The sequence below is a fragment of the Pogoniulus pusillus genome, chromosome 43 (genome assembly GCF_015220805.1).
Source record: "Pogoniulus pusillus isolate bPogPus1 chromosome 43, bPogPus1.pri, whole genome shotgun sequence".
Classification (NCBI taxonomy): Eukaryota; Metazoa; Chordata; class Aves; order Piciformes; family Lybiidae; genus Pogoniulus; species Pogoniulus pusillus.
Genome location: NC_087306.1, coordinates 333,738 through 360,414, shown reverse-complemented (window position 1 = coordinate 360,414; position 26,677 = coordinate 333,738). Strand labels below are relative to the sequence as shown.

Sequence of the window (26,677 nt, the reverse complement as noted above, 5' to 3'; positions counted from 1 at the left end):
CTGCTGCCAGGAGGAGACAGCTGGAGGTGATCTCAGGGCTGGAGCAGCTCTGCTGTGGGGACAGGTTGGGGCTGTTCAGTCTGCAGAGAAGGCTCCAGGGAGACCTCCAAGCAGCCTGCCAGGGTTTGGAAGGGGCTCCAGGAGAGCTGTGCAGGGACTGTGTACAACAGCCTGGAGGGACAGGACGAGAGGGGATGGCTCCAGGCTGCAAGGGGCTGGGTCGAGATGGGGCAGGAGGAGGAAATCCTTCCCCAGGGGGGTGGGAGGCACTGGGACAGGCTGTCCAGAGAAGCTGTGGAGGCTCCAACCTTGGCAACGTCCAAAGCCAGGTTGGATGAGGCCCTGAGCAGGCAGCTGGAGGAGGAGGTGTGTGGGCAGGGCAGGGGGGGCTGGCACTGGATGAGCTCCAAGGTCCCTGCCAGCCCAAACCATTTAATGATCCTGAGACCCCTGGGTCCAGGCTTTCTGCTGCAAGGTCTCTGTATGGAGCTGCTGCTTCCAGCTGAGGCCAGCAAGGCAGAAACCTCAGCTTGAGTGAAAAGCTGCCAGAGAGGTCAGGGCACTGCCAGCAGCTCAGGTCACAGCTGGCAAAGGGATGGAAGCAGCACAGCCCTGCCCTGGCACCTTTCTGGGCATCCCATGCAGGGCTCATTCTGCCTCTCCTCCTGTGTCCATCCCAGGCCTTGGTCTGCTCAGCCCCATCACAGATGTGGCTGCCAGGTCCTACTGGAATGCTAATGACAGGTTCTAGCTAATGAGGCTAATAATAATTAGGTGTGGCTGAGCCTTAGATCCACCCTTGGGTACTGAGTGTCCTTGGGCAGGTTGGGTGACTTTTGGGCATCAGTTATCCCATAATGAGAGCATCCTTCTCTGTGCCACGTGGTGCAGAGGGAGAGGAGGCTGGCAGGAGGCAGCGAGGTTATGTGTGGGATGCTGCAGTGACAGTCAGCTCTGGCACCCTCCCTACCGACTGGCAGCAGGGCAGGGCAGGGCAGCAGCCAGAGGGGAGGCAGCGACCTGGGATCCTGGAAGGGACCTCTGGAGGTCATCCAGGCCAACGCCTGCAGCCAGCAGGGACACCCCCGACCAGAGCAGGCAGCTCAGAGCCCCACACAGCCTGAGCAGGGCAGGTTTAGGTTGGACATCAGAAGAAACTTCTCCACTGGAAGGGTTCTCTGAGCCTGGCACAGGCTGCCAGGCAGGTGGCTGAGTGCCCACCCCTGGAGGGGTGTCAGAGCTGTGGTGCTGAGGCCATGGCTCTGGGCAGCCTGCCCTAGGGCAGAGAGTCCCTGCCCATGGCAGGGGGGTTGGCACTGGCTGATCCTTGTGGTCCCTTCCAGCCCTGGCTGGTTCTATGAGCCCAACCTTGGTGGAGTGAGAGAATGGTTGGGCTGGAGGAGCTTGAAGGTCCTGGGGGCCTCTCCAAGCCACTCAGGGCAGCCTCTCTGAAGGCATTTTGCAAGGGGCTTCAGCTCCAGTGGGATTCAGGCCCAGAAATCCTCCTGAGCTCCTGGGAGCCTTCTGCTGGGCTCTGCAGCACAGGAGCTGAGCTGCTCCAGCCACTGGGGGGGAGGATGTGGCCAGCAGCCTGCTGTGAGCTGAGCAAATTCCCCTCTGAGATCACCCCCAGAGGTGCTGAGCAGACAAAGAAGACCTCAGCACCCCCTGAGCAGGAGCAGCTCGTCCTGGTGACAGCAGGGAGCAGGAATCCCTCTGGAGAGTGGCATCAGCCCTGGGCCCCTTCCTGCCCTGAGCTTTGCTCTTTTCCAGCCAGAACCATTCCCTGGGTCCATGCCCACCAGGGTTGGGCCCAGCCCTGCCAGCAGCCCCTGCAAAGATCTGCCCAAAGACCCTTTCAAAGCAACAGGCACAGCCAAGAGCTCAGCAGCAGCCCTCAGCCACCCCATGCAAACCTGCCTGGAGCTGTGCCAGTCTCCCTGCTCCCCCTGCTCTGTCTCCCTGGGCAGCTGCCAGCCTCTGAGGAGAGGCTTTGCCCATCCCTCTGCTGCAGCCCCCGGGGGCTGTTGCCTCTGCTGTGATCTGCTGCTGCAGGACACCTGCCTGGGGGTGAGCAGCCTCTGCCTGGGGGTGAGCAGCCTGAGCTTGCTCCCTGCCCCCTGCCAATCTGCTTGGCCCCAGAAGCAGCCCCTGGGGGGTGTCTGTGTGAGCAGTGCCCCTGGCAGGAGGGGGCTCCCCCATCTCCTCCTCCACCTCGCAGCCATCAGCTTGTGTCTTGTGTCCTACTTTATTGATGAGCTCTGGGGGTGCCACTGCTGCAGCTGGGAGGATTGGCTGTGAGCTGTGCCTTGCTGTCACACCCCAGATAAGATGGGAGGCAGGGCACAGGTTAGAGCCTCTCTGATTGCCTGCCCCGTGCAGGAAAGTGCTGGGAATGAAATTTGGGAATGAGGTCATCAGCAGGGTGGGGCCCTCAGGAGCCTCCAGCCCCAGGCCCTGGGCTTGACTTGATGGGGACCTGATCAATGCTCTGCAGGAGCTGAAGGTTGAGGGGCAAGAGGCTGGGGCCAGACTCTGCCCAGTGGTGCCCAGGGGCAAGGGGCACAAACTGGAGGTTCCATGAGGAGAAAAGTCTTGGCCTGGAGGGTTCAGAGTCCTGGAGCAGGCTGCCCAGAGAGGTTGTGGAGTCTCCTTGCCCCCCCTGGGCATTGTGCCCCTGGGCAAGCTGCTGTGGGTGCCCTGCTGGAGCAGGAGGTTGGCCTGGGTGATCTCCAGAGGACCCTTCCCACCCCTGCCCTGCTGGGCTGGAGGGATTCTGCTGGCAGAGCTGGCAGCTGTGCCCAGCCACACCTGCAGGGTGCTCTTGGGCTGTGGCTCAGGGGGCCATGCGGTGGTGGTTGGGCTCCACCTCAGAGGTCTTTAGTGATGGATTCCTCAACCCAGATCTCAGCTGAAAGTCAAGAGGGGAAGGAAGCAGAAAAGCCACCAGGGTGCTGCAGAATCCTTTTAATGGGAAGGGAAAGGACAGGATGAGCCTGGCAGAAGAAACAGCAGCATGGAGGGAACAGCTCCAGGTGCAGCTTCTGTGCCTTGGATCCAGCTTCCACTCCCCTTTTCGAGTGGGAGATGTCACCAGACATTTTCCCCCCCTTCCTCATCCTTCTGTAAAGCCAAACACCCACAGAGGATCCACCTCTGCTCCCCCAGCCCAACCTCCTCCCCGAAGCCCAGCACCAAAGCCCTTTCTGTGTGCCTCAGTCTGTGCAGCAAGAGGGAAAGTGAATTCCCTGCTGATTGGTGCCGCTGCGTGCTTGAGGCTCGTTAAGCCTGGCAGTGAAAGCTGGAGCTGCTCTCAGCTGGATGGGTCCCAGCTCAGCACCTTTGTGCTGCTCGTAAAACATCCTCTGCCCTGCTGAGCCCAGCCCGGGCTGCTCACAGGACTTAGGAGAGGGAGGATTTTATTGCCCTCATCACCTCCCTGGAAGGCACCCGGGGGAAGGACAGAGCCCAGCAAGCCAGGGGCAGGCAGCACTCAGGGCAGGAACCGTTTGCTTGGAGAGGCAGAAGGACTCCACCAGGCCTCTGGGCTCGCCGTGGCTGTGTCATGCTTCTGGGGTCTCTCTGCCCTCCTGTTCTGTGTCTGTGCTTTCAGCTGCTGGCTGCTTCTCCTCCTCTGCAGCCTGCTCCTCCCTCTCAGCCCCGGGTGGCTGGCAGCCTCTGTAGCCAGGTCTGCTGCAGGGGTGCAGCCAGCGGGAGGCAAACACATAGGAGACCCTCTGGGCACCCCCAGGCGTGGGTCTGGGGGTGAAGCTCTCTGCAGGTGGCTTAGAGCACAGAGCTTCTGGTCTTAGGGCTGGCAGAGGAGCTGCTGCTGCCCCTCCCTGCGGCCCTGCAGAGCTTCCCAGCACCGTCTCCTGGGGGCAGGTGCTGAGGATGGGCCCCGGGAAGGTGATGAGGACCGGAGGAGGGTAGATGATGACCCTGGAGGCAGCGCAGGACACGACGCAGGGCTCACTGCTGCTGGCGGCGAGAGGCTCTGGGCACTGCATGCTGCAGGGACGTCGGCCTGGGTCCCACTCCCCCGCCAAGGACATCCAGGAGAGGCAGTGGAGAACCTGCAGGACAGGCCACAAAATGCCTCATCAGGATGCAAAGGTTAAGGAGATCTCATTGCTCTGCCTGGCTTTGCTCTCTGCCAACACTTAGCATCCTCCTGGAGCCGTTGAGCAGGGAAAGAAACAAACTTCATTCTGGAGCTGGTGAGTGGGGAAAGGAACAAACCCACTCTGGGGTCGCTGAGTAGAGAAAGTATCAAAACCCACCCCGAGGTCACTGAGTAGGGAAAAGAAACGCCCCCCCCCCGGGGTCACTGAGTAGGGATAGAGTTGTGCTTGTGGAGTGCTGTTCCCCGGGCAGGGTCTGCAGCCGTGACCAGTGCAAACCTGAGAGGAGCTGAAACCTGGGCAGAGCTCATCCCTTGGGGAGCTGCACTCTGCTGGGGCTGAGGTCTGGGTGCAAACCAGGACCGTTCAGGCAGCAGCAGGCAGATTTGCAGCACCTTTTTAGCCCCCGGGGAGAACTAAACTCTCGCTGGTTGGTGAGCATGGACTGCTGGAACCAGAGCTGCAGCTGCCTGCTCCCCAGGCTTTGGGTGCAGACCCGCAAGGAGCAGCCTGAGCCAGCAGCAGATGCCCAACCTCAGCCCCTCCGCGGCCGGGGGAGCTTTAGGCTGGACTGAATGAGCCTTGAAAGGTCTCTTCCAACTCCGAACCTGTGGTTCCAGGTTGCTTTATTTCACCTGGGCACTTCCACAGCTGGGGGCCATGCAGCTGGCTGCAATCGACTGAGAACAGCCAAATTCCACCTTCCCCTCCCCGCCGCAAAGGGATTTGAGGGCTCCAAGCCCATGGAGCGATCGCTCCTGCAGCGCTTGGGAGGAAGAAGCCCATTAGGACGTCGGACACCGCAGGGTGAGTCTGTGCCAAGGCCCTGCCGACCCTTTCCTCTCATTAGGTGAGGTGGATGGCACTTACCTGCTTGTCCGGGGAGGAGGGAGAGCAGCGGCCAGAGCAGCCCTGAGCGCCGCGGGTTTTATAGAGCTTCCCTGCACTGCCAGGAGGATGAGACCAGCCCTTTGCAGGAGAGCTCTAATTGCCTCCCAAACAAAGCTTCCTGCCTGCCTAATGACTGTCATTAGCCGAGCCCTGTTTACCAGCAGGATTCCACCTCCCCTGGGACAGCCTGGGGCAGGCCGGGGGGGGGAGTTCCCTCAGTCCGTGGGCTGAAGGAATTCCTGCCGTGGTGCTACCACCTCTGGATGGATGCAGCGAAGTGCTCCTAGAAGGACGTCGAGGGGCTGGAGCAGGGCAACAAAGCTGGGGAAGGGTCTGGAGAACAGGGCTGGGGAGGAGCAGCTGAGGGAGCTGGGGGAGCTCAGCCTGGAGAAGAGGAGGCTGAGGGCAGAGCTCATTGGCCTCTGCAGCTCCCTGAGAGGAGGCTGAAGCCAGGTGGGGTTGGGCTCTGCTCCCAGGGAGCAAGGGACAGGACAAGAGGAAATTGCCTCAGGGTGCCCAGGGGAGGTCCAGGGTGGCCACGAGGAGCTGCCCTGAGCTGTCAAGGCTGGAGACAACAAAATCCTGTTTGGGAGAACATCTCAGGCACTTCCAGCAGGAGAATGCAGGTTTTGGAGCTGCTGTTTGGCCCTGAGGTGTCTGGCTCAGATAAGACACCAAGGACAAAGCCCTTTGCATGCATAACCCAGTGCTGAGTGTCCCCAGGTGCCTTCCAGCCTCACCCCACCGCACCCTAATTGTCAGGATCCTCTTCCCCATCCTCTCCCAAGGGGCAGTGAAAAGTTCACACCAAATTATCCCAGAAGCCAGGCCTCAGGTTCCTGGCTCAGGCTGGAGGCCAACCCAGATGAGCTCTTCCCAGCTGGTGGTAGAAACCACCTTACACCTTCTCTGGAAGCTCAGGGGGCACTTGGTGACCCCTGAAGCAATTTCTGCTTGGACCTTTCTTCCTTAAGGATGAGCAAAGCATCTGGGAACATGGGAATCCCTGCTCCTGTGCCACTTCACCTGCAGAGGGCCCAAGGGCAGTGGATGTGCCTGAGGGACAGGATCCACCCAGAGGGACCTGGGCAAGCTCCAGGAGTGGGACTGGGTGAACCTCATGAGCTTCAACAAGGCAAGTGCAAGGTCCTGGAAATGGATGAGGGCAGTGCTTGGGATCAGCACAGGCTGGGGGGGTGAAGGGATTGAGAGCAGCCCTGTGGAGAAGGACTTGGAGGTGCTGGGGGTGGTTAAAGCTCTTCAGTGCCCTGAGCACCCTGCAGCCTCCACTGGACTTGCTCCTGGCTGTCCATGGCTCTTGTGCTGAACATCCAACACCAGACAGAGGAGATCTTCCCAGTGAGGGTGGGGATCTCCCACACCTGGCACAGGTTGCCCAGGGAGGCTATGGATGCCTCCTCCCTGGGGGTGTTCAAGGCCAGGTTGGATGAGGTTTTGAGCACCTAGGTCTGGTGGGGGTGCCCCTGCCCATGGCAGGGGGCTGGAGCTGGATGATCTTGAAGGTCCCATTCCATGAATGTGGCCTCCTGAAAGCCAGCCAGAAGGAGGTCCCTGGGCTGCTGCCGGCCCAGGCAGCACAACCTGCAGTTAGCCTCCATCGCCACCAGGCGGCAGCACTTCCTCGTGTCACCTTCTGGGCTACCAGGTCCCTTCAATGACAACGCACAGGACCTGGCCAGGAGGCAGCACAGGACCTGACCGAGAGGCGGCACAGGACCTGACCGGGAGGCAGCGCAGGACCTGACCGGGAGGCGGCGCAGGACCTGACCGGGAGGCGGCGCAGGACAGCCCCGGGAGGCGGCGCCACCTCCTAACCCATCTGATGAGGGAAACTTGGGTCTGCTGCCAGGGCAGGTGGCAGGAGGAGAGAGGGGACAAGAGAATCATGGAATGCATTGGGTCGGAGTGGACCTTCAAAGGTCATCCTGCTGCCAGCAGGGACATCCCCAGCTAGAGCAGGCCCAAGGAGCTGCCTCAGCAGTGATGGGAGAAGCTTCTGGGGTGGCAAAGAGCTTCTGCTTCCCTGGTTGCATGTAGGGCAGGTGTGCAAGGAGCTGTGGTGTGGGGCAGGTGTGCAAGGATTTGTGCTTTGGTCCTGCCCTGTGTGTGGTGAGAGCCCAAAAGCTGGCCAAGGCCATGACCAGCTCCTGCTGCCCAGGAATATGTTAGGAACAGCTGGAGTTGAAGGTTCCTCTTTCCTCTGCTTGCATCAGTCCTGCCCTGACTGACACAAAGGAGAGGTTTAACAGCAGGGGGGTCAGAGGGTCACAGATGTCAGGGGTTGGAAGGGACCCAAGGAGATCATTGAGTCCAACCAAGGGAGGTTCTTGTGCCCCTGTGCTGGCACTGCTCAGGCCACCCCTGCAGTGCTGTGCCCAGCTCTGGGCTCTTGCATTGCAGAGAGCTGCTGAGGGGCTGGCAGGTGCCCAGAGCAGGGCAGCAAGGCTGGGGAGGGGGCACAGCCCTGAGGGAGCTGGGGAGGTGCATCCTGGCCCAGAGCAGGCTGAGGGCAGAGCTGATTGCTGCCTGCAGCTGCCTGCAGGGAGGTTGTGGCCATCTGGGGTTGGGCTCTGCTGCCAGGCCCCCAGGGCCAGAAGCAGGGCACAGAGCCTGAAGCTGTGCCAGGGCAGGCTGAGGCTGGGTGTGAGGAGGAAGCTGTGCCCAGAGAGTGATTGGCACTGGCATGGGCTGCCCAGGGAGGTGGTGGAGTGCCCATGGCTGGGGGTGTTGAAGCCAAGGCTGTCTGGGGGCACTGAGTGCCATGGTCTGGTTGGCTGGGCAGGGCTGGAGGCTGGGTTTGACTGAATGAGCTTGGAGCTCTCTGCCCCCCTGGGTGATTCTATGAACCCCTGCTAGAGCAGGACCACCCAATCTAGCTGAGGGCACACAGGAACACATCCAGACAGGCCTGGAAAGTCTCCAGAGGAGACTCCACAACCTCTCTGGTGAGCCTGTTCCAGTGCTTTGGGACCCTTGCAGGGAAGAAGTCCCCCCTGGTGTCCAGGTGGTTGTTGTTTTTCCCCAGGAGCAGATGTCAGAAGCAGTTAGAGAATCATGGAAAAGAAACCAGAGAGCAGGAACTTGGCTGCAGCCTGAGTTTAATGATGGGAGCAACCTGGGGGTGGAAGGGACCCAACAGCAGCAACAGCCTCTGGGGCTGGCAGGTGCTGCAGCAGAGTTTTGTTGGCTTAAGGTCAGCACCTGAGCGTCAGCTCAGAGCCCCTGAGCTTCCCACCCCCTCCTCTTTCCTGCTGCAGGGATCACTGAGGTGTGATCCAGCAGGAAAGGCAACGAGCTCCAGGAGCTCGGAGTGGGTACAGCAAGGGGTAAAGGACAAAGCTTCTCTGGGGAGTTAGGGGTGGGAACAGGGGCGGTGGGGGGAGGAAAATCAGCTCAGCCCTTGGCTACATTGCTTGCTGGTTTCACGATGGCTTCTGCAGCTGCTTCACCACAGCCACCTGGAGCTGCAGCGACTCTTCTTGGCCGGGCTGGAGCGTTTGGCTGCTCCGTGCGGCGAGTGCTGGGCGGCTCGGGGGTGGAGGCACTTGGACTTGCTTAGGTGCTGGGTGGAGGAACTCTTGTGCTTGGCTCCGTCCTGAGCCAGGGGGGACTTGGTTGCATGTTGCTGTGAGGAGCGCTCCTTGGTGCCCTGCGCCGGGGGGCACTGCGGCCGCGGCGGGGACTTGGCGACGCAGGGCTGGGAGGAGTAGGTGGTGACATACTCCTGCGTGGGGTAGCCCTTCATGCACTTCTGGTGGGGGAAGCCCTTCACGTACTCCCCCAGGAAGGACTGCACGGTGCACTGCTGGGGGGGGCACTCGGTGGCTCCCCGCAGGGGCCGCGAGTAGCCGCTGGTGAGCCCCTGCAGGGCTGCGGCGCTGCAGCGCTGCGAGGAGCACTTGGAGACCTTCTGCGACCTGCAGCCCTCCCTGCAGGAGGACGAGGACCTAATCCCACACGGGGGGAACTTCAGCTTGCTGGGCTCTGGGCACCTGGGGGCACAGGGGGGGAGGCTCTTGGCCACCCTCTTCTTCACGGGGGGGTTGGTCTCACAGTGCTGGAAGCTCGGCAGAGTGCTCAGCTTCACGCTGGGCTTCCTGCAGGGCAGGAGCTGGGTGGTCTCGCAGGGCTCGGGGTACAGCACCACACACTTCTGGAGGTAGGGCTGGCAGGACAGCAGAGCTGCCTGGCTGGCACTCAGGCTGGGGCACACGTAGGTGAAGGGCTGGGTGTAGCTCTGCCATCTGGGCACGGGGCTCTTGGTGATGCTGAGCGGGTGGCAGGTGGTGCTGCAGGCGTCGGGCTGCGGCGGGCAGCGCTGCGTGGTCTCGGCAAGGCAGCCCGAGCCGGGCAGGCAGAGGTGGCTGTAGCAGTCCCCGTAGTAGTGCATGGCCAGGGCAGGTGCTCAGGCCTGGAGGGGCAGCAGTAAGAGTCACAGAAGGGTGAGGGTTGGCAGGGACCTCTGGAGAGCATCTCCTCCAAACCACCCCCACCCTTGCTAAAGCAAGGCCCAGAGCAGGCTGCAGCAGAACACATCCAGGAGGGTTGGGAAAGCCTCCAGAGAAGGAGACTCCTCAACCTCTCTGGGCAGCCTGCTCCAGGGGCTCCAGCACCCTCGAAGGTGAGAAGCTTCTCCTCGTGTCCAAGTGAAACCTCCTGGGTTGCAGTTTGTGTCCCTGGCCCTTTATCTACCACTGCCCAGCCCCGGAGGGAGCCCAGCCCCAGTGAGAGCCCAGCCCCGGAGAGAGCCCAGCCCCAGTGAGAGCCCAGCCCCGGAGGGAGCCCAGCCACATTCTCCTGGCCTCACCCTTTGGATGCAAACATTGCTCAGATCCCCTCTAGGGCTGCTCTCCTCTGGGCTCTCAGCCTTTGCACCCCACAAAGCTGCTCCAATTCCTCAGCATCTTTGTGGCCTCCACTGGGCTCACTTTCCCAGGCACTTCTCCTGGTGCAGGGCTTGGAGCTTCCCCACAGGCATCTCACCAGGACAAGCCCACGCCCTGGCTCTGCTGAGGTCAGAGGCTCTCGGTGACTCAGGGCCAGGCTGTGAGTGCCCAGGTGAGCAGCAGAGCTCATTCTCAGCTCACAGCCCCGCACCCTGCTTGGAGAGCCCAGGAACAGCTCAAGGGCTGGGGCCAGGCAAACTGAGGAGCTCTCCTGCCACCCTTCCAAGAGCAGCTAAGTGTCCATCAAGGCACATCACAAAGAAGTGACATTGTGACCCTCCTGTCCTACTTCCTAGAAGCTTCCTGAGATGTCCTGCAACTCCAAGGCAGCAGGGATGACAGCCTGGGTGTGCCCAGGCTGTAATGCTCAGGTGTGGCTGCAGGTGAGCCCAAGCTGAGCTCCAATTAGCTGGTTGAAGGCAAGGACAGAGCAGTGGCATCACAAAGCTCAGCAGCTGTGACCTCCTTGCCTACTAACAGTGCCACAGGGGTCTGCTGGGCAGAGAGCCACCAAGGAGAGGCTCTGAGCTTGCTCCCATGGCACCAGCTCAGTCCCTCAGGGTCCCAGCTTCAGGCTGAGGTGTGGGCAGCTTCGTGAGAAGAAAAGGGGAAACGCTGCAGGGTGGCTGCTGGTGCTTGGCAGAGCCATGCCAGGAGAGGAGAAGCTGCCAGGGGGTTGACTGGTCAATCCTCAGTGAGGTGAGAGAGTTTGCCCCCATTCAAAGCAGCCTCCAGCCCTGCAGTGCAGTGCCACTGAGCTACAGTGTCCTGGTGACACAGGATCCACTGCCAGTGCCTGGCATGGCAGCTCTGGCAGTGAAACCTCATCCTGGAGCAAGCAGTGGTCCAGCCAAGACCACAGCCAGGGAGAGGGGACAGAGGGGACCAGGAGGTCCACACTTCCCTCCTCAGACCACTGTGAGTGTCTCACTTGGCCTTGGCCCTGGGAGAGGCAGGAGAAACCATCCCAGCTCAGCCCCCGGGGAAAGGAGCCCTGGGCCAGAACGCTGAGGTCTCCTCTCATAGCTTCATGGAATGGGTTGGGCTGGAAGGGACCTCCAAGCCCTCACCCAGCTCCCAGGGACACCTCCCCCCAGCCCAAGTTCCTCCAGTCCTCATCCCAGCTGGCCTTGGACACCTCCATTTCAAGGCTGCTTTGGAGCTGAGGCCACACCATGGAAGGGCTTGGAAGGAGCTGCGTTTCCTGGACCCTCTGGCTCCGTCCGGAGCCCCCAGGCCGTTCCTCTCCCCGGGTGGCCGCGGCGGCAGCTGCGCCCTCTGCCACTGCCATTAGCAGGACTGATGGCCGCAATTAGGCTAATCCCCAGCTAACACAACCCGCCCTGGGCTGGCAGCCGCAGCAGCTGGCACCGCTGCGTGCCCACCCCCAGAGCCTCTGCTGCTGCTCCTCGGACAAACAGCTCCCAGAGGAAGGGCCTGGAGGTCTCTGCTGCCAGGGGCTCGTTCGCTTCCCAGCCTGGGCAGGAGTCCTAACGCGGTCAGCCTTAGCTGGAGAGTCCCTGCTGGCTTCCACAGCTGGGCAGCTTCTCCCTAGCGTCTGAAAATGTGGCTCAGGGATCTGAAAGTCCCCGGGAGAGGTCTCTGAGCTCCATCAGACTGCAGCAGAATTCCTCCACGCCGCTTCCTCTAGAGGAGCCTCCTCCGCCTGCAGGCTGCCGCCTGCCTCCTGCCAGCATCCAGCCCCGCCAGAAGTCAACAACCTCCTCCGGACCACAGCCGGCAGGAAAAGCAGCCAGAGCCCTCCAAGTCCCACTCCTGACTTCAGAGTCCATCTGGAAGAGCTTCCCCAGCGCTTCAGTCCAGCACGGAGGAGCCGCTGCAGGCGCCGGAGCTGCGCACGCCGGGGCCGAGGGCAGCATCCACCGGAGGATGCTTCTCCAGCAGGACATCAGCAGCTGCTCTGCCTGCTCTGGGCACCCAGGGGTGAAAAGAGCCTTCAGGAGCTGTGGGAAGAGCCAAACTTACCCTCTCCATCTGTGGGAGCCACCGCCGAGAAGTGCCGGGGACAGCCCGGCGCTGGCACGGCTTTTATGGAGCGGCTGAGTGCCCCGGGGGGGTGAGGCGGTTTGGGCGACGTCTAAATTGCCCTGCCAGGGCCGGACCGGCCCAGCCACGTGCAGCTCCGTGCCTCTGGGAATGGCTGTCCTGGCTCTGCCCCCACCTCTGACTGCAGGGACCTCTGGGGGGCATTCAGCAGGGCAAGGGAGGTTCTGCTGCCCCTCTGCTCTGCCCCTGCGATGCCACCTCTGGAGTGCTGGGGACAGCTCTGCCGCACCCCACACACACCCCCCCCCCCCCGGGTTGCAGAGGGACTGGGAGCTGCTGGAGAGAGTCCAGTGGGGGCTGGGAAGATGCTGAGAGGCCTGGAGCAGCTCTGTGAGCAGCAAAGGCTGAGCCCTGGGGCTGAGATCCTGCAGGAGAGCAGCCCCCAAGGGCATCTGATCCTTGTGGGTGCCCTGCTGGAGCAGAGGGGTGCAGGAGATGATCTCCAGAGGTCCCTCCCAGCCCTCCATGCTGAGGCTCTCTGGCACCTGCCTCACCTCTCAGTGGGAACCTCCAGACCCAAGGTGCTGAAGCAGACCAAGGACACTCTGGTGGGGTCTGATGATGACCCTCACCCTGCCCATGCCCATGGGTGATGCCAAAGCATCCTGCATGCCTGTGGCAAACCCAGCTAAGAGCCACCTCTGCACCTGGCAGAAGGCTGCAGCCGAGGCCGAGGGAGTCCTCATTTCCACGCAGCGATCCAGGGCAGCACCACGCAGGAAGGGCTCAGGGCAGCTCTCTGCAGGCATCATTACTGTGGCATGCAGACATCCTCCTCTCACCCGGGGAAGCCAGGGCAGGGAATGGATGGTTTGGGCTGAGAAAGCCTTGGGCTAGGGACAAGAGAGCTCCTAGAAGGGACCTGCGCCGAGGGAAGGAGCTGCTGAGGGGGGTGAGGCTCAGCGGAGCGCCGAGGACGGGGAGCGGTGGAGCAGCCTGGGGCCAGGAGGCTGCATGGAGCCAGGTTGGTGTCCTGCGAGCAGAGATGACACTTCCTGCTCTGCTGCACACCCTCTGAGCCCCTCCTCCCCCTCCCTTTGTTCCCTGCTTGGGCCAGGAACAAACCCGAAGGAAAATTAGCAGTGGTGTGAACCTCGGTGCCCACCAGGAATGCGCTGGGATGGAGTCAGATCCTCATCAGCAGAGGTCAGGCCCTTGGCTGGGTTTAGTTTTTGCCCTTTAATGTGGAGCTGGCAGCTGTGGTTTGGGTTCCAGCAGGCTGGGGGCTGAGGTGAGGTCCCAGACACTGGAGCAGAAGGGGTGAAGTGAGCTGAGCCCTCACGGAGGGGGTGGGAAGGCAGCAAAGTGCTGGATGTGACCCTTGAAGGGTCCTGAGCTGGGGAGGGACTTTGGTGACAGGACGAGGGCTGAGGGTGCAAGCTGGAAGAGGGCAGACTGGGGCTGAGGTGAGGAAGGAATCCTAACAGTGAGGGTGGGCAGAGCCTGGCACAGGCTGCCCAGGGAGGCAGTGGATGCCCCTCCATGGAGGTGGCCCTTGAGCAGCCTGGGCCGGTGGAGTGTCCCTGCCTGTGTGGAGTGTCCCTGCCCGTGGCAGGGGAGCTGGGACTGGGTGATCTTGAAGGTCCCTTCTAATCAGCCCACGCTGTGATCTTGCCCAAGCCCCCTGCAGTGAGCAGGGACACCTTTAATTAGAGCAGGTTGCTCAGGCCTCCCTCTGCAGCCTTCCCACAGGATCCCTTCGGGTGCTGGCAGCAGCGATGAGGTCCCCCTGCAGCCTTCTCCAGGCTGCCCAACCCCAGCTCCCTCAGCCTTGTCCTCACAGCTGAGCTGCTCCAGCCCTTGGCTCATCTTTGTGGCCTCCTCTGGCCTGGCTCCAGCAGCTCTGTGCCCTCCTCCTGCTGGGGACAGCAGAGCTGGAGGCAAGATTGGGGTTGGGGTCTCAGCAGAGCAGAGCCAAGGGGCAGGGTCCCCTCTCCTGCTCTGCTGCCTGCACTGGATGCAGCCCAGGGCAGGATTTGTCTCCTGGAGGTCCTTTTCTTTCCACTTCTGACTTCCCAACCAGACTTTCCCTGCTGGTGCCACCACCTGAGCAACCTCAGGAGCCCAGATGGAGGTCTCCTCTCCCTGGGCTGAGCTTCATGCCCACAACAAAAGCACCAACTCCAGCCAGCACCTCCCTGCTTGCTTTTCACTCCCCTGGATTCCAGCCCCCTTGGTTCACTTCAGTGAGAGATGGGTTTGAGAGCCAAGCTGGCACCAGGGAGCAGGCAAACAGCTTAGCAGCCTTTTATGGGCCCCATAAATGCACCTCCCGATCCAGCTTTGGCCCAAGAAGCCTTCGAGTGGCTCTGATGTTCCCTTTGGTGTTGCCAGTGCAGGCAGCAGGGCATTAAGGCGATGCTCCCACCCTGCCCTGTCATCCTGAGCTCCTTAATTAGCATCTCCAGAGCCCTTTCATCCCAGAGGGACGCAGAGGGCTGCATGGGCACTGCTCCTGGGGGCTGTCATTAGGCCCAATTAAGCTCAGGGGAAACTGAGGCACAGTGCTCTGTGGTCACTTGGCAGCTCAGCGTGAGTCAGAGCCAGGGTCAGAAGCAGATCCCTTCGAAACCACCTCCAAACCCAGTCCCATGCCCCCTGAGATGCCCACCCAGGAGGCTTGCCCTGGGCTCCTCTGGCTGTGGCAGCTCCTCACTGGTGCCCATCTCTTGGCTGTAAGGACAGGAAGTGCTGAGAGCATCCCTGGTGGGAGGCAGGGCTGTGGGCACTGCTGCCCTTCGGGGCCACCCTCCGTGGGCATGCAGGAGGAGGCCTGGGGAGGTTCTGCTGCCCACCCCCTGCCCCACGGAGCGCCCTGGGCAGCAGCCAGGTGCCAACTCCACGTCACTCAGTGCTCATCTTGGACACCTCCTGGCTCTCAGAGGGCAACCCAGGAAGGTGCCCAAGGTCGCCAAGCAAGGGAGGAGGCAGGGCAGGATGCAGGGCAGCGTCCCCAGGCCTGCTCACACCCCCTGGCTGGTCTGGCAAGGTTTGTTTTGGCCTTGCCCGAGCAGCTCAGAGCCAGAAGCTGCTGCCCCTGATGGGCACAGGAGAGGACTGCTGAGCCTTCCAGCCAGGGCTTGGGGGGTTGCATGAGGAGGAGCCCACCAGGGGTGGCAAAAAGAGGAGGCCTTGAGCTGAGGTCAGGCAAGAGAGGTTTATTTCAGTGTTTAGATCTAACAGGAGCACTCAGAGGCCTCTCTGGGGAGAGCCTCAGGCACCATGGAGCCCACAGGGACCTGCTCCAGAGGCCTCCTGCTCCTGCAGGTTGTGTTTGCAAGCTTGAGTTAGGGCAACGAAGGCACTGCAGGAAGACTTCACCTGCTAAGCCTCGGCAGAGAGCAGCCCCCCCAGGCGGAGACCCCCACCCTGCCTGGGGGCTCAGCAGTGGTGCAGAGCAGCAGGGACCTCTGCCAGCTGCTGAAGTGGAGGCAGCTGGGGGGGTGCCCCTCTGCCCCCGTGCAGTGAAGGTGGTTGGAGCTCCACAGGCTCACTCTGCAGCAGGCTCCTCTTCAGCTTCCCGAGCTGTGCAGGGCCAGAGCTGGCCTGGAGCCCTCGCAGCTGCCTGGCATCCAGCCTGGGCTGACCGGAGTGGCACTGGCACAGGCTGCCCAGGGACGTGGTGGAGTCCCCAGCCCTGGAGCTGCTCAGAGGCTGGGCAGATCTGGCTCCAGGGGATGTGGTGGTGGAGGTGCTGGGTAGAAGGTTGGACCTGCTGATCCTGGAGGTCTTGCCAAGCTGGGTGACTGTGTCCCAAAGGCAGGAATCAGCTGGGAGCTGGCAGGGGCCAGCCCTTGCCTGCAGCCCTCTGCACTGTGCTGTGGCCTGGGCTGCTCCTTGGCCCCTCCTGGGCCCTCCTGCTTTGGTGAGTTGGCTCTCGTGGGGCTGAGTTAGGGCAGACCTCAGCAGCAGCTCCCCCTGAGGTCCTGAGTCCAAGCCACAGGCAGCTGCAGTGTTGCCATGGCAGCAGCAGCATCCCCCCCATGGAATCGTCGTCATCATCATCATCATCACCATCATCACCATCATCCCCTGGCCCAGAGTGGAGCTGGGCTGCAGAGGAAGCTCTGCAAAGCAGGAGGAGACCAAACCCAAGAGCTGGGAAGTAGCCAGAGAGGCACAGAGAGGAAGGGGCCCAGAGCCTGCCCTGCCCCTGCTGCCCTGCGCCTCCTACCAGGGCCACCTGGGGGCTGAGCAGTGCTGCCACGGGGCACACTTGGGCACACGCTGCTGGGGGGCACACTGGGTGGCACATTGCTGTGGCACACACTTAGTGGCACATTGCTGTTGGGGCACACGCTTAGTGGCACACATCTGTTGAGGGACACACTTGGTGACACATTGCTGCTGTGGCACACACTGGGTGGCACATTGCTGTTGTGGCACACACTTGGTGGCACACATCTGTTGAGGGACACACTGGGTGGCACATTGCTGTTGTGGCACACACTTGGTGGCACATTGCTGTGGCACACACTTGGTCACACACTGCTGTGGCACACACTTGGTGGCACATTGCTGCTGTGGCACACACTTGGTGGCACACATCTGTTGAGGGACACACTTGGTCACACACTGTTGTGGCACACACTTGGTGGCACATTGCTGTTGGGGCACACACTTGGTGGCACATTGCTGCTGTGGCACGCACTGGGTGGCACACATCTGTTGAGGGACACACTTGGTGGCACATTGCTGCTGTGGCACACACTTGGTGGCACATTGCTGTTGGGGCACACACTTGGTGGCACACATCTGTTGAGGGACACACTTGGTCACACACTGCTGTGGCACACACTTGGTGGCACATTGCTGTTGGGGCACACACTTGGTGGCACATTGCTGCTGTGGCACGCACTGGGTGGCACACATCTGTTGAGGGGCACACTTGGTGACACATTGCTGTTGGGGCACACACTTGGTGGCACATTGCTGCTGTGGCACGCACTGGGTGGCACACATCTGTTGAGGGGCACACTTGGTCACACACTGCTGTGGCAGACACTTAGTGGCACACTTCTGCTGTGGCACACAGGTGGTGGCACACTGCTGAGGCACACACTTGGTCACACAGCGGCTGGCACACTGCTGCGGGGCACAGGCGCTGGCACAGAGCCGCTGGGGGGCGCCAGAGCTCAGGGACTTGTAGCAGACAGAGGCGGTGGCGAGCTGCTGGGGCACGCAGGTGGTGACACACCGGGGGGCACACTGCCGTGGGCCGTAGGTGGTCACACACTGCTGTGGCACGCACTTGGTGGCACCTTGGTGCTGTGGGATGCCCTTGGTGGGGTAGGGCTGCTGCGGCACGCAGGTGGTCACACACCTGGTGCCACAGTGCTGCTGGAGGGGACAGGGGGGCACGCACTGTGGGCGCTGCTGTGGCACACCCTTGGTGGCACACTGCTGCTGGGGCACGCACTTGGTCACACCAGGCTCCTGTGACACCCCCGTGGTGGCACCGTGCTGCTGGGGCACGCAGGTGGTGATGCAGCGGGGCACAGAGGGCTGCTGCAGGATGCCCTGGGGCACACACTTGGTGGAGAGCTGCTGCTGGGGGCCACAGCGGGTCACACACTGCTGGGACAGGCTGGAGGGCACCAGCTGCTGCCGGGGGGCACAGAGGGTCACACACTGCTGGGACAGGCTGGAGGGCACCAGCTGCTGCCGGGGGACACAGGGGGTCACACACTGCTGGGACAGGCTGGAAGGTACCAGCTGCTGCCAGGGGACACAAGGGGTCACAGTCTGTGGGATGCAGAGTGTCGAGTGCCAGGGGGGCACTGCTGTCTGCCTGGCAGGGTAGAGTGGAGGGCACTTGATGGGGACGGGGTCCTGGTAGGCTGGAGGGAGGCGCTGGTGGAGGTAGGTTGGCATCCTGGTGAGGGTTTGGCAGCACTGGAGGGACAGGAGAGGAAGAGAAGCACTCAGAGAGGAGCCCAACTGAGCTGCTGCTGCGGGCACTGCAGGGCTGGCTGCTTGTGGTGCCCTCTATGCCATGGCCTCAAGCCCAGCTCAGGAGCGTGGCTGGACCCAGGGCACCTCTCGTGGCTCTGAAGCATGGCAGCAAGTGAGGAATGCCAGGCACTGCCCTGGCCACAGCTCCCTGCCCACCTCCAGGGGGACAGTTGGTCTGGTTGGTCCCAGAGCCTTCCCCTTCCCTCCTCCTGCCTGTGCCTGGTGCCGGCTCCTGGCCTCTGGCTGGCAGGTGAAGAAAAAAGCCCAACCCAGAGCCAGCTCTGAGCCTCTGCCCACATCTGCCACAGCTGGAGGGGCAGAGAGCACCCAAGGCACAGCTGCTTGGGGGTCCCAGCACAGCTGGAGGCTCCCAGCACAGCCCCAGCAGCACAAAGGTCACCTTCAGGGGCGCACAGGCAGTGGGAGGGCAGCGAGGGCACAGCAGCCACAGACCTGCTCCCAGCCCTGCAGGCACCTCCCCTGCTGCCCCCAGGCTGCTCTGGCTGCCCCCAGACCCAAACCCAGCAGCAGCCCAATTGCTGCTGCCGACCCTTGAGGGGTGTCTCTGGCAGTCAGGTGCCCACAGGCTGAGATGCTCACCCACCAAGTGCCCATGTCACAGGTTGCCCTCACCCCAGGACACCCACACATCAGGATGCCCACCCCAGGGTGCCCACCCCCCCACTCCACCCACCCCATGTAAGGGTTCTACAGACAGATCCTTTTTTCTGAGGTGACCCAGGCAGAAGCAGCCTCAGAGCCCAGCAGGGCAGAGACTCAGCATCAGCCCCCAGAGCCCAGCAGCCCCCAGAGCCCAGCAGAGCAGAGGCTCAGCAGCAGCCTCAGAGCCCAGCAGAGCAGAGGCTCAGCAGCAGCCTCAGAGCCCAGCAGAGCAGAGGCTCAGCAGCAGCCTCAGAGCCCAGCAGAGCAGAGGCTCAGCAGCAGCCTCAGAGCCCAGCAGGACAAAGGCTCAGCACCAGCCAGACTTACCCAGCTCCCAGGCGAGGACAACTTTGTGCTGTGACCACTGAGCCTCAATGAGAGGAGACCTTTTATAGAGCTGCTGAAGCTGCCTCGGAGGGGCAGCAGCATGGAGCTGGCCTGGGTGCAACACCCATCGTGACTGGGAGTGGTGGACTCACCCCTGAGGATGAGTAGGAGAGCAGCAGCTCCTTGCAGCAGGAGCAATTAAGCTCCTGGGAATCTCCTCTGGCACAGGAAGCCTGAATGGTATTTGCAGAGGCAGCAGCATGCCCTGCCCCGGGGCTCCTGCTGCCAGTGCAGACCCAGGTCTGGGCTTCCAGAGGCCTCTCTTGCAGCCAGCTCCCTGCAGATGTGCTGCTGCCCCCCCAGGACTGAGGCCATGCCCCTGCTCAGCCTCCTCCCTGGCTCACACCCAGGGCTCCACTCAGCACTCCACAGCCTTCAGGTTGCCCTGAGATGTGCTGCAAGTTCCATCCCTGGTGAAGCTTCCTGGACCACCTGAGCAGGCTGAACCTGGCTGGATGCTGACAGAGGCATGGACTGGGCTGGGTTGGAAGAGACCTTCAAGAGCAGCCAGTTCCAAGCCCCCTGCCATGAGCTCCTCTCTTCCTCCTCCTTCTCTCCTCTTCTTCCCACCAGCCCAGGGGGCTCAAGGTGCTCATGGAATGAGTTGGGTTGGAAGGGACCTTGAAGATCAGCCAGTTCCAAGCTTTTGGCTTTGCCCATGGCAGGGGCTTGGCATTGGATGATCTTCAAATTGGCATTGGATGATCTTCAAGTTGGCATTGGATGGTCTTCAAGTTGGCACTGGATGATCTTCAACTTCTCACCAGCCCTCTTTACTCAAGGCCTCACCCAGCCTGGCCTTGAACACCCCCAGGGAGGAGGCAGCCACAGCCTCCCTGGGCAACCTGTGCCAGGCTCTGCCCTCCCTCACTGCCCAGAGCTTCTTCCTCATCTGCAGGCTCAAGCTCCAAGCCACTGCTCCTCGTCCTGCTGACTGCAGGGGGATGGTCAAGGTGAGCTCCAAGGGCCCCTTCCAGCCCAGTGCTGATCCTCTAAGTCCAGCCCCTGGTCAGAGCTGGCAGAGGTTACCCTCTGCCCTGTGATGCCCAGCAGGGCTGTGTGGCTGGGCATGGGGGGCTGGCTCCCCTGAGGAGGAGCAGGACCCCCTGCAGCCCTGGGGGGGTGCAGACCCTCCCTGCTTAGCTCAGGTGGCTGTGCAGGCAGCTGCCTGTGGGTGTCCTGCTGCTCACCGGTCCCAAGGCAGTCACCTGCCAGCAGGGCAATGGGCACAGCCCACCCAAGTGACTCTCAGCTGAGCTGCAAGTCACTTCCCATGCCAGCTCAGCTGCCCAGGCTGTGACTGGCAGCAGGAGAGGCCACGAGGAGCACCAGGAGCAGCCAAACTTCCTCTGGGTCCTGTGGTTTGACTTTCTCCATGAGTCAACTTCTTATCACAGGCTGTGCTCAGGGGACAGCAATGAGGCAGCAGCTGGGAGGGGAATCCTCTGAGGTCACTGCAGGGCTGCTCAGAGCTTTCTGTGCCCATTGCCACATGGAATACCTCTCCTGGCCTGTGCCAGGAGCAGTGTGGGCAGCAGGAGCAGGGAGGTTCTTGTGCCCCTGTGCTGGCACTGCTCAGGCCAGCCCTGGAGTGCTGTGCCCAGCTCTGGGCTCCTGCATTGCAGAGAGCTGCTGAGGGGCTGGCAGGTGCCCAGAGCAGGGCAGCAAGGCTGGGGAGGGGGCACAGCCCTGTGAGGAGAGGCTGAGGGAGCTGGGGGGGTGCATCCTGGCCCAGAGCAGGCTGAGGGCAGAGCTGATTGCTGCCTGCAGCTGCCTGCAGGGAGGTTGTGGCCAGCTGGGGTTGGGCTCTGCTGCCAGGCCCCCAGGGTCAGAAGCAGGGCACAGAGCCTGAAGCTGTGCCAGGGCAGGCTGAGGCTGGGTGTGAGGAGGAAGCTGCTGGCAGTGAAAGTGATTGGCACTGGCATGGGCTGCCCAGGGAGGTGGTGCAGTGCCCATGGCTGGGGGTGCTGAAGAGGAGGCTGCAGGGGGCACCTGGTGCCAGGGATGAGCTCATCAGAGGGGGGCAGGGGTAGGCTGGCTCTGGACTCGATGTTCTCAGGTCGTTTCCATTCTGCTTCATGCTGTGAGTCCCAGAGTGACAAATTCTTCCTGCTGATCACCAGGAGAGCTGAGGAGGATCAGAGCTGTGCAGCTGCTCAGCTCCACCAGCATCCAGCCCTGGCTGGGATGGAACCAGCCCAGGGGGACCTGCTCCTGCTACAGGCCTGTGGATTCTCTTGAGTTGGGCTTTGAGGCAAGGGAAAGGTCCCTGAGGAGCTCAGGGAGGAGATGGAACAGCAAAGCTGTGGAGCTCTGGGACAGCAGCAGGCAGGAACCTCCCAGGTGGTGAAGTGCTCCATGGGTGCCCCCAGCAAGAGCCAGCCCTGGCCCCTGTGGCCAGCACTGAGTGTGTCCAGCTTGGCCTGGGCCAGGAGCAGTGAGGCTCTGCTGTGGCAGCTCTGCTGCAGAAGTTGCTCCTTTGCTCCAAAGCTCCACAGCTCCCAGCTGGGAGCCTCCCTGTTGGCCCAGGCTGTTGTTCACTTCCTCCTGTTCCAGTCCAGGTGGATGCAGGCTCAGCTCCAGCCCCCAGACAAATCCTTGCCTCAACTCCAGCCCTGCCTGAGCCTCACCTCCACCTGCCTGACCTGCTGACCCTCGGATGGTTTGAGCACAGCAGCAGCTCTGCATCTCAGCACCCAACTCCCTGAACTCTCCTGACCTCAAAGCTCCCTTCCCCCCCAGCAGTTCTGTGAGTGGATCATGAGCTCAAGCTGAGCTCTTGGGACTTGATCTCAGAGGTCCCTTCCACAGTTCCATGGTTCCAGCTGACTCCAAAGCCACAGCACCAAAACAAGGAAGGCTCCAGAAGCCCAATCAGGCTCCACTTCAGCTTTCACCAGGTCACCACTTGCTGAGTGCTTCACTTTCCCCTGGCAATGCCTGCCCAAAATGTGAGCTTCTGCAGTCATCCTCTCTCTGTCCTGGCAGCAGCCACCTTCTGCCCACAAGCCAGCCCTGCCCTGCTGTGCCTGCCAGCCCAGAGCATCTCCCATGCCCCTTTGCCATGCCTGACTCAGGCAGGAAAGCAGCAGGAGGTGAGGGTGGGAAGAGGAAGCTAAGGCAGGGCTGTGGCACTGAGAAGTAGGAAGCTGCAAAACATCCTGGAGGAGATGCCAGGGGAGGCTCCAGGGCATCCAGCACCTCCCCTTTAATAAGTGAGGAATGCAAAGGAGCCTCCTCAGCCTGCAAGGACCTGGGAGGCTGAGCAGCTCAGCAGGAATGTGGAAGCTCCTCCTGCTCCAGAGAGAGGAACTCGGCAGAGGAGGAAGCCAAGAAAGACAAAGCAGGAGGTGGAAGAGGCCAAGAGTCACCTGGGGCAAGGTGCTGAGACCTCTCTGACTGCAGCCTCAGCACAGGCCTGCCACAGACCACAGAGGAGGCTGGGTGGGAAGGGACCTCCAAAGGGCTTTGTGATGGCTTGGATGCTCCCTGCCCCCCCCTTGGAAAGTCCCCCAGACTGGGGGGGCACAAGGCAGAGAGAGGCACAGAAATGCACCAGCGAGGAGGGGGCAGAGCCACAGCTCCCCCCTGACACCTGAGCCCCCCACGGGGGCTCCCAACCTCCCTCCCACCTCCCTCCCACCCCTCTACCCCACCCCAGGCTCTGTCTAAGGCTGAAGGTAGCTTGTGGGGGGGCGGCCGGGGGTTTGGGGAGCAGAGAGCAGGTTAGGGAGGGAGGGAAGTGCAGCCCCAGAGGCAGGGGGGCTCTGGGGGCTGTGTGCTTGCTCCTGCCCATCGCAGCGAGCCCCTGGCTGCAGCAGGCATCTCCTTTGCTTCCTTCCCACAGCTGGGCTCTAATTCTCCTCACCAAGCTGTGCCAGCCAGGCTCAACCCAGCACAGGCACCCCCAGGCCCCCCCCTGCCCTCAGCAGGGTCGTCCTCCACTGAGGTAGGCTGCTCTGAGCCTCGCTGGGCCTCTGCTGCAACAAGTCCTGGGATGGAGCCTCCAGCACCTCCCTGGGCGTCCTGTGCAGCGCTCCAGCACCCTGCCGGGGCAGAACTTGTTCCCCACATCCCACCCGAGTCCGCTCTCGGCTCAGACCATCCCCCCCAGCCCATTTCCCGCAGCCTGCCGACGCCTGGAGGCTCCTTCTGGTCCCTGCAGGGCGCTTGGCAGCTTCTGCATCCCGGCCGCAGCCTCCAGCTGCTCGAACCTCTCCTCCGCGCTCCGCGAACCACCAGAGTGCAGCAGCAGCCCACGGAAACAGCTCCGCAGCTGCCCCACGGAGCCTGGGAAGGCATCCCCGGGCCCAGGGGTTCGTGGATTGGCCACGGAACCGCAGAATCAGCCAGGGCTGGAAGGGACCCCAAGGAGCATCCAGTGCCAACCCCTGCCATGGCAGGGACAGCTCACACCAGGTCAGGCTGAGCAGAGCCTCACCCAGCCTGCCCTGGACCCCTCTGGAACTAGAAGTGTTTGGCAGCTCTGGGACTGGATGAGAGGAGATGGCCTCAGGTTGCACCACAGAAGCACAGAGCCAGGCAGGCTGGCAGAGAGCTCCAGGCTCACCCATGCCAACCTCTCCCCCAGCCCTGCCCAGCCAAGCAGACCATGGCACTCAGTGCCCCCAGCCAGCCTTGGCTTCAGCACCCCTAGGCATGGGCACTGCACCACCTCCCTGGGCAGCCCAGAATGCCATTGGCTCTGCTGCCCACCTGGGCACTCTGCTGCCTCCTCTTCAGCTCCTCTCTGCCAGCACCTCCAGGGCCCTCTCTGCCTGCCTGCTCTCAGCCACTCTGACCCCAGCCTGTAGCTACCTGGGGCTGCTGTGGCCCAGGTGCAGAGCCCTGCCCTGAGCCCTGTTCAATCTCATCCCCTTGGGCTCTGCCCACCCATGCAGCCTGGCAAGGTGCCCCTGCAGGGCTCTGCTACCCTCCAACAGCTTCACTCCCACTCCTAGCTTGGTGCCAGCTGCAAACTGCTGCTGGACTCAATCCCCTGGTCCAGATCATCAATAAAGAGATTGAACAGGACTGTGCCCAGCACTGACCCCTGGGGCACACCACCAGTGCCAGCTGCATGTGGCACCATTCACCACCAGGGGAGATTCACAGGGTCACAGACTCCATCAGTGCCAAACAGCACTTCTTGGGCAGACAACGAACCAGGAGAGGGAGGGAGAGGAGCACCGAGAGCAGGACTTGGCTGCTAGAGGCAGGAGAGGGCAAGCAGAGCTTTGCCTTCAGCCAGAGAGGTGCTGGAGAGCAGCAGAGGGGCAGAGCCCAGCCTGGCTGTGACCCAGTGACCAGCTCAGGGCAAGGGAGAGCAGAAGACCCAAGAGAAGTCTGTGTCTTGAGCACAGAGACCTTTAATTGCCCCTCCCAAGCTGTCCTCCTGCTGCAAATTCACCTCCTCTGTGCCCCTTCCATTACTCAGACCTTGGCAGGTGGAGCTTTGCCTGCACCCAACCATGGCAGTGCAAACACTGCTGAGGAGCACCAAGGGAGGGTCAGGCACAGCACCTGGGCCAGGCTGTGAGGCTGCCCAAACCTCTCAGTGTCCCTGCCCTGTCAGACCTTGGCAGATGAACCTCTTGCAGCACTCAGCCATGGCAGAGCAAACACTGCTGAGGAGCACCAAGGGAGGCTCAGGCACAGCACAGAGCAAGGCTGTGAGGCTGCTCCAAACCTCCTCTGCTGCTCTGAGGCTCTCCCCACCCCAGGGGCTTTGGGCTGCCAGTCAGGGAATGTTCCCAGAGCAGCTCAGGACAAGCAAAGCTGAGTTCACCCAGCCCAAGCAGCAACTGAAGACCTCCAAACCCTGTCCCCAAGTGCCATCTCCACAGGATTTTTGGACACCTGCCTGAGTGGGGACTCCACCACCTCCCTGCTCAGCCTATCCCAGTGCCTGACCAGGGCAAGGTCCTCTCTGGCCTCTTCAGAAGCCTAAATCCACCTCAGCCCGACCCTCAGCAGTGCCCCCAGGCCCTCCTCACTGCCCCAGGCACCTGCCTGACCCCCATGCAGCTGCTGCTGCAGCAAGCTGCTGTCTCATCCCCTTCCAGGAGGCCAGGGGAGGCTGCAGTGTGGCCCTGGCCCCCAGCTCAGGGCTCTCCAGCAGCAGAAGTGCTGTGAAGAGCAGCACAGAGCTCAGGTGCCCCCCAGGCTGCTCTGCTCCATGCCTGGGCTGGGCAGAGCTGCTGACAGCCTCAGCCCCAGCAAGTTGGTTCTTGAGCTGGGGTGGATGAATGAAGCAACTGAGGCTTGGGCTCTTTGATGTGGAGGTTGGCTGGAAGTGTCCCTGCTGGGGCCACTGAGGCAATCTGCTGCCCTCCAGGAGCTCAGGAGCAGCAGGCAGGAGGCCACTTGGGCAGGGAACTGCAGAGTCATAGAGGCACAGAATGGGTTGGGTGGGAAGGGACCCTCAGGGTCACCCAGTCCCAACCCCTTGCCATGCCCAGGGACACCTCCACCACCCCAGGTGGCTCAAGGCTTCATCCAAGCTGGCCTTGAGCACCTCCAGGGAGGAGGCAGCCACAACCTCCCTGGGCAACCTGTGCCAGCTTCTTCCCCCGCTTTGGTGGCAAGAATTAGGAGAAGGTTTTGAAGCAGCAGCCCAGGGAGGCTCTGGTGGGGAAAATGGGATCAAAACATGGAGCTGAGCTTCCAGGAGGAGGTTTGTGAGCTCCTGGCAGAGGCTTTATAGGTCTGGGAGCAGTCAGAGGCTCTCTTGGTGACTCAGCCTCGCGTCCACGAGAGTCGTAAAGCTGAGCCGCGGGGGGAGGCTGCACAGGGCAGGCTGCAAGGGGGCAGCACCGAGGAGGAACCACTCTTGAGTTGGCCTGGACACTGCCTCCCACTACTGCCCACCCTCGGGGGGCCACCAGCTGCTCATCTCCTGCCCCAGCAGCCTGGCAGCAGTGGGAGAGGAGAAGCTTCAGGGCTCGGTGTCCTGGGCAGGCAAACCGATACTGGGAGCTGAGCCCCAGGTAATTATGGCCTTTGTCTGGGGAGGTGACTGGCTGAGGACACCCACCCGAGATGGTGACAGCTCAGGCATGAAGAACGAGGTGGGGAGCTAAGGAAGCAGAGCTTAATTGAGCCATCAGGGCGAGACGTGGCCGGGGAGAGCCTGTCCAGCAGCTCTGAGTCACTGCCAGCTGCAGCCCAGGGCTGCCTGGGACAGAGCTCCCTGCGCGGAGGCAGCTCCCAGAGCAGCCTGATGGAGCTGCCCCAACAGAGAGCTGCAGCAGCAGCAGTGTGGGCAGCAGGGCCAGGGGGGATTCTGCCCCTCTGCTGAGACCCCACTTGCAGTCCTGCATCCAGCTCTGGAGCCCCTGGGACAGGAGGGCTGTGGAGATGCTGGGGAGGGTCCAGAGCAGGGCCAGGAGGATGCTGAGAGGCTGCAGCAGCTCTGCTGTGAGGAGAGACTGAAAGAGTTGGGGCTGTGCAGGCTGGAGCAGAGGAGGCCCCCAGGTGACCTTCTTGTGGCCTGCCAGGATCTGAAGGGGGCTCCAAAAAGGCTGGGGAGGGACTTTTGAGGCTGTCAGGGAGTGGCAGGAGTGGGGGGGATGGAGCAGAGCTGGAGGTGAGGAGGAAGTTGTTGAGCAGGAGAATGGAGAG

General features: G+C 62.1%; 2 protein-coding genes and 1 long non-coding RNA gene across 3 annotated transcripts; all 3 read right to left on the bottom strand.

Annotated features, from left to right (window-relative positions):
• Positions 1 to 2,799: 2,799 nt before the first annotated feature.
• LOC135192619 (uncharacterized) lies at positions 2,800 to 4,512 on the bottom strand. The gene is made up of 2 exons (XR_010309017.1): positions 4,404 to 4,512; positions 2,800 to 4,076 (listed from the first exon to the last, which is right to left on the bottom strand). It is a non-coding gene; the product is annotated as an uncharacterized LOC135192619 (long non-coding RNA).
• Positions 4,513 to 8,481: 3,969 nt separating this feature from the next.
• On the bottom strand, positions 8,482 to 9,880 carry LOC135192582 (uncharacterized). Its single transcript, XM_064175828.1, has 2 exons — positions 9,844 to 9,880; positions 8,482 to 9,447 (listed from the first exon to the last, which is right to left on the bottom strand). Exon 2 carries the CDS (start codon positions 9,424 to 9,426, stop codon positions 8,482 to 8,484), a length of 945 nt encoding a protein of 314 aa, XP_064031898.1. The 5' UTR covers positions 9,427 to 9,447; positions 9,844 to 9,880.
• A 1,917-nt stretch (positions 9,881 to 11,797) lies between these two features.
• LOC135192641 (keratin-associated protein 10-6-like) lies at positions 11,798 to 19,016 on the bottom strand. Its single transcript, XM_064175911.1, has 4 exons — positions 18,995 to 19,016; positions 17,735 to 17,944; positions 16,527 to 17,623; positions 11,798 to 11,912 (listed from the first exon to the last, which is right to left on the bottom strand). The coding sequence occupies exons 2-4, from the start codon at positions 17,921 to 17,923 to the stop codon at positions 11,798 to 11,800; spliced, it is 1,401 nt and encodes a 466-aa protein (XP_064031981.1). The 5' UTR covers positions 17,924 to 17,944; positions 18,995 to 19,016.
• Positions 19,017 to 26,677: the final 7,661 nt, after the last annotated feature.

What these genes read in the sequence shown, in the direction of transcription:
- LOC135192582 (XM_064175828.1), bottom strand. Translation starts at nt 9,426, where the DNA reads ATGCACTACTACGGGGACTGCTACAGCCACCTCTGCCTGCCCGGCTCG.
- LOC135192641 (XM_064175911.1), bottom strand. Translation starts at nt 17,923, where the DNA reads ATGCCAACCTACCTCCACCAGCGCCTCCCTCCAGCCTACCAGGACCCC. An exon ending in CCAGCCTGTCCCAGCAGTGT is followed by an intron (nt 17,624 to 17,734) that starts GTGACCCCCTGT and finishes CTGTCCCAGCAG; the next exon opens with TGTGTGACCCGCTGTGGCCC. An exon ending in CCACAGCAGTGTGTGACCAA is followed by an intron (nt 11,913 to 16,526) that starts GTGTGTGCCACA and finishes CTGGGTGCCCAG; the next exon opens with AGCAGGCAGAGCAGCTGCTG.